Raw genomic sequence first — 2551 nt, 5'->3', positions numbered from 1 at the left:
TCTTTATAATTTTCCAACTGTTGTAAGGAAGAGAAAAAACTGTTAACTGAAATATGAAACTGAAATATGAAATCAGGCCAAATACTCATTACGAAATTTTATATTTATATTAAATGATATTATTATTAATTTAAATATATATATTATACACATATTATATATATATACATATACATATAGATTTTGTAAAGATAACAGAGATTTGCTAAAGAGTTTTAAACCTGTATCAAAACGATTCTGCAAACAAACTCGACTGCCAACTCTAACTACTGCTTATAATGATCTAATTACAATCAACAAGATTGACTGACTGGTTCACTATGGATTGACAGTTAGGGCAGTCGAATAAGTCTGCAAAGTCGGTAGTCTGTGATACGAATTTTAGGGAGATTCTAAAATGAATACTGAACACCGGATTCTTGTTTTAATGGTTCAATAAGCTTACACACATACGACTACGTGTCATCGATACATCACTACACACTGCTATATCGATATCTCGAACTCGCAGTAGTAGTAGACGATATATTTCGTTTGTCTGCTTCTGCTTTTCCGCGAGTTTTGATTGGCTTCCGCTTTTCGTTAAGGTGTGAACCCGGCCTTAAGAGTGAGTAGGAGCCATAGTAGAAACATGTTCAAGCATGTGTAGTATGCGACGCGAATAAACCTTATGTCTACGTAGAACGTCCAGAATCAGTGCAACTCACATGATAAAGAATCTGTTTCTCGGCTATATTTTCTGTACACTTCTTTTCCCTCCAACGTTATTATATACTATATCTCATATTAAGTGCAAAACGTGTAGAACAGTGCAACTACAGAGAACAGACTCCAAAGCATCCGATCCGAGTGTTATATATATCTTTTCTTTAATAACCTCAACAGAGGCAACAAAGAAAATTCTAGAAGATTCGGACAGTCAGGTCAGTCAATCCTGGTCAATCCGGGTCCATTCTGATTAGTTTCGTGGTCCCTTGCATTTTGTTGAAAAGTGAATTTCTGGATATTGGTCTATTAACATCCATTTCATCTCGGTGTCGTATAAAACTTGTGATATTGTAAAATCTAACAACAATGGCAACAAAGATCGACGAGGTAAATATTTTATTGTTAATTTTTAGTTACACTTTTCTACACTTTATGTATGTAAAATGTGATCCAATTTATGTTTACATTTTGGAAGGAAAAAAAATGAAATAAGTTGAGTTTGTCATGTTAAAATAACAACAAATTGTGTGTGTGATGCGGAATTATTTGCTTCTCGATATATAATTAGAAAAATTCTTTGGAATTATATCAATAATTCAAACATATATATATATATATTTTTTTTTTTTTTAACAAATTTGCTATCATAAATCGAAATTTTTAAATATATGAAATTTCAAAAGTTTTTACAGATAAATTTAATTAATCATTTCTTTATCAGATGAGATATTTTCTTAATCAATATTTTAATATTCTTTCCCACAGATAAAATTAGATATTGTGGAACTCAACAACTTGCTCAAACAGGCTAATAGACAACGAATCAAAGATATATTAACACTGGAAATCAGGAAGCTGCAAACGCAGATAGAAACAGCAAAATTACTGGAACAGAAGAACTCGTCTACGACAACTTCTTCGCTCAATACTGCCCAAAAGTGCTACGAAGTGAAACTGAATAATTACGGATGGGACCAGACGAATACGACAATGAAGATTTACATAACATTAAGCAATGTTCACCAACTGCCTAAGGAGGCCGTTGTCTGCAGTTTTACAGAGAAATCTCTGGATCTACGCATATTCGGACTAGATAATAAAAATTATCACTTACCGATTAATAATCTGTGTGCGGAGATCGATATTGAGAAGAGTAACTTTAAAGTAAAAACCGACATGATCGTCGTGTCACTCGCAAAAAAGATTGCCAAAGAGTGGTCGCATGTTACATTGGTAGAGAAGAGAATCAAAGACGCGAAATCACCATCCATGCCTGAGTTAGGTGAGGACACCGATCCTGGCGCCAGCCTGATGAATCTTATGAAAAAAATGTATCAGGATGGTGACGATGAGACGAAGAAAACCATAGCAAAGGCATGGACTGAGAGCCAGGAGAAACAAAGAAATGGCGCAAGTTTAGACTTGTAATTTCAATATCAATCTAATCTAGATATGTTTTATTCATTTCTTTTTTGATACGTTAAAAAGTGTAACATAAATTATAGAGAACAATGCTCTCAAGAAACGAAAATGTAGAAAATGTGATCATATATATTTATCCTTTCTTTTTGTGTAAAGAAAGTAACAATACATGGCATTGGTGTAACTATAAGTTTTCAGTCTTAAGTAGATTAAGAAAAGTTTCTTTCAATCTAATTGCAAAATTGAAGAAAATCAGAATTTAGATATTTAATATTATAAGCAGTTATATATTTTCTGAACATATTCAAAAGTTATATTTAAATTTCATTTAACATATTTTTAAGTCTTGAAATAATTAAGTCATGAAATCTTTTAATCTTTCTTTTTTCTTGAAATGTTTATCCATGTGTTTGATAAATAT

The 2551-nt window shown here is 31.9% G+C and overlaps 1 protein-coding gene across 1 annotated transcript; it reads left to right on the top strand.

Annotated features, from left to right (window-relative positions):
- The first annotated feature begins 630 nt into the window (after nt 1–630).
- Nucleotides 631–2316, top strand: LOC108751365 (calcyclin-binding protein). The gene is made up of 2 exons (XM_018491486.1): nt 631–1095; nt 1474–2316. Exons 1-2 carry the CDS (start codon nt 1075–1077, stop codon nt 2134–2136), a joined length of 684 nt encoding a protein of 227 aa, XP_018346988.1. The 5' UTR covers nt 631–1074; the 3' UTR covers nt 2137–2316.
- The last annotated feature ends 235 nt before the right edge of the window (nt 2317–2551 follow it).

The sequence above is a fragment of the Trachymyrmex septentrionalis genome, unplaced genomic scaffold, assembly GCF_001594115.1.
Source record: "Trachymyrmex septentrionalis isolate Tsep2-gDNA-1 unplaced genomic scaffold, Tsep1.0 scaffold44, whole genome shotgun sequence".
NCBI classification, from domain to species: Eukaryota; Metazoa; Arthropoda; class Insecta; order Hymenoptera; family Formicidae; genus Trachymyrmex; species Trachymyrmex septentrionalis.
This window is presented reverse-complemented; position numbering and strand designations above follow the sequence as displayed.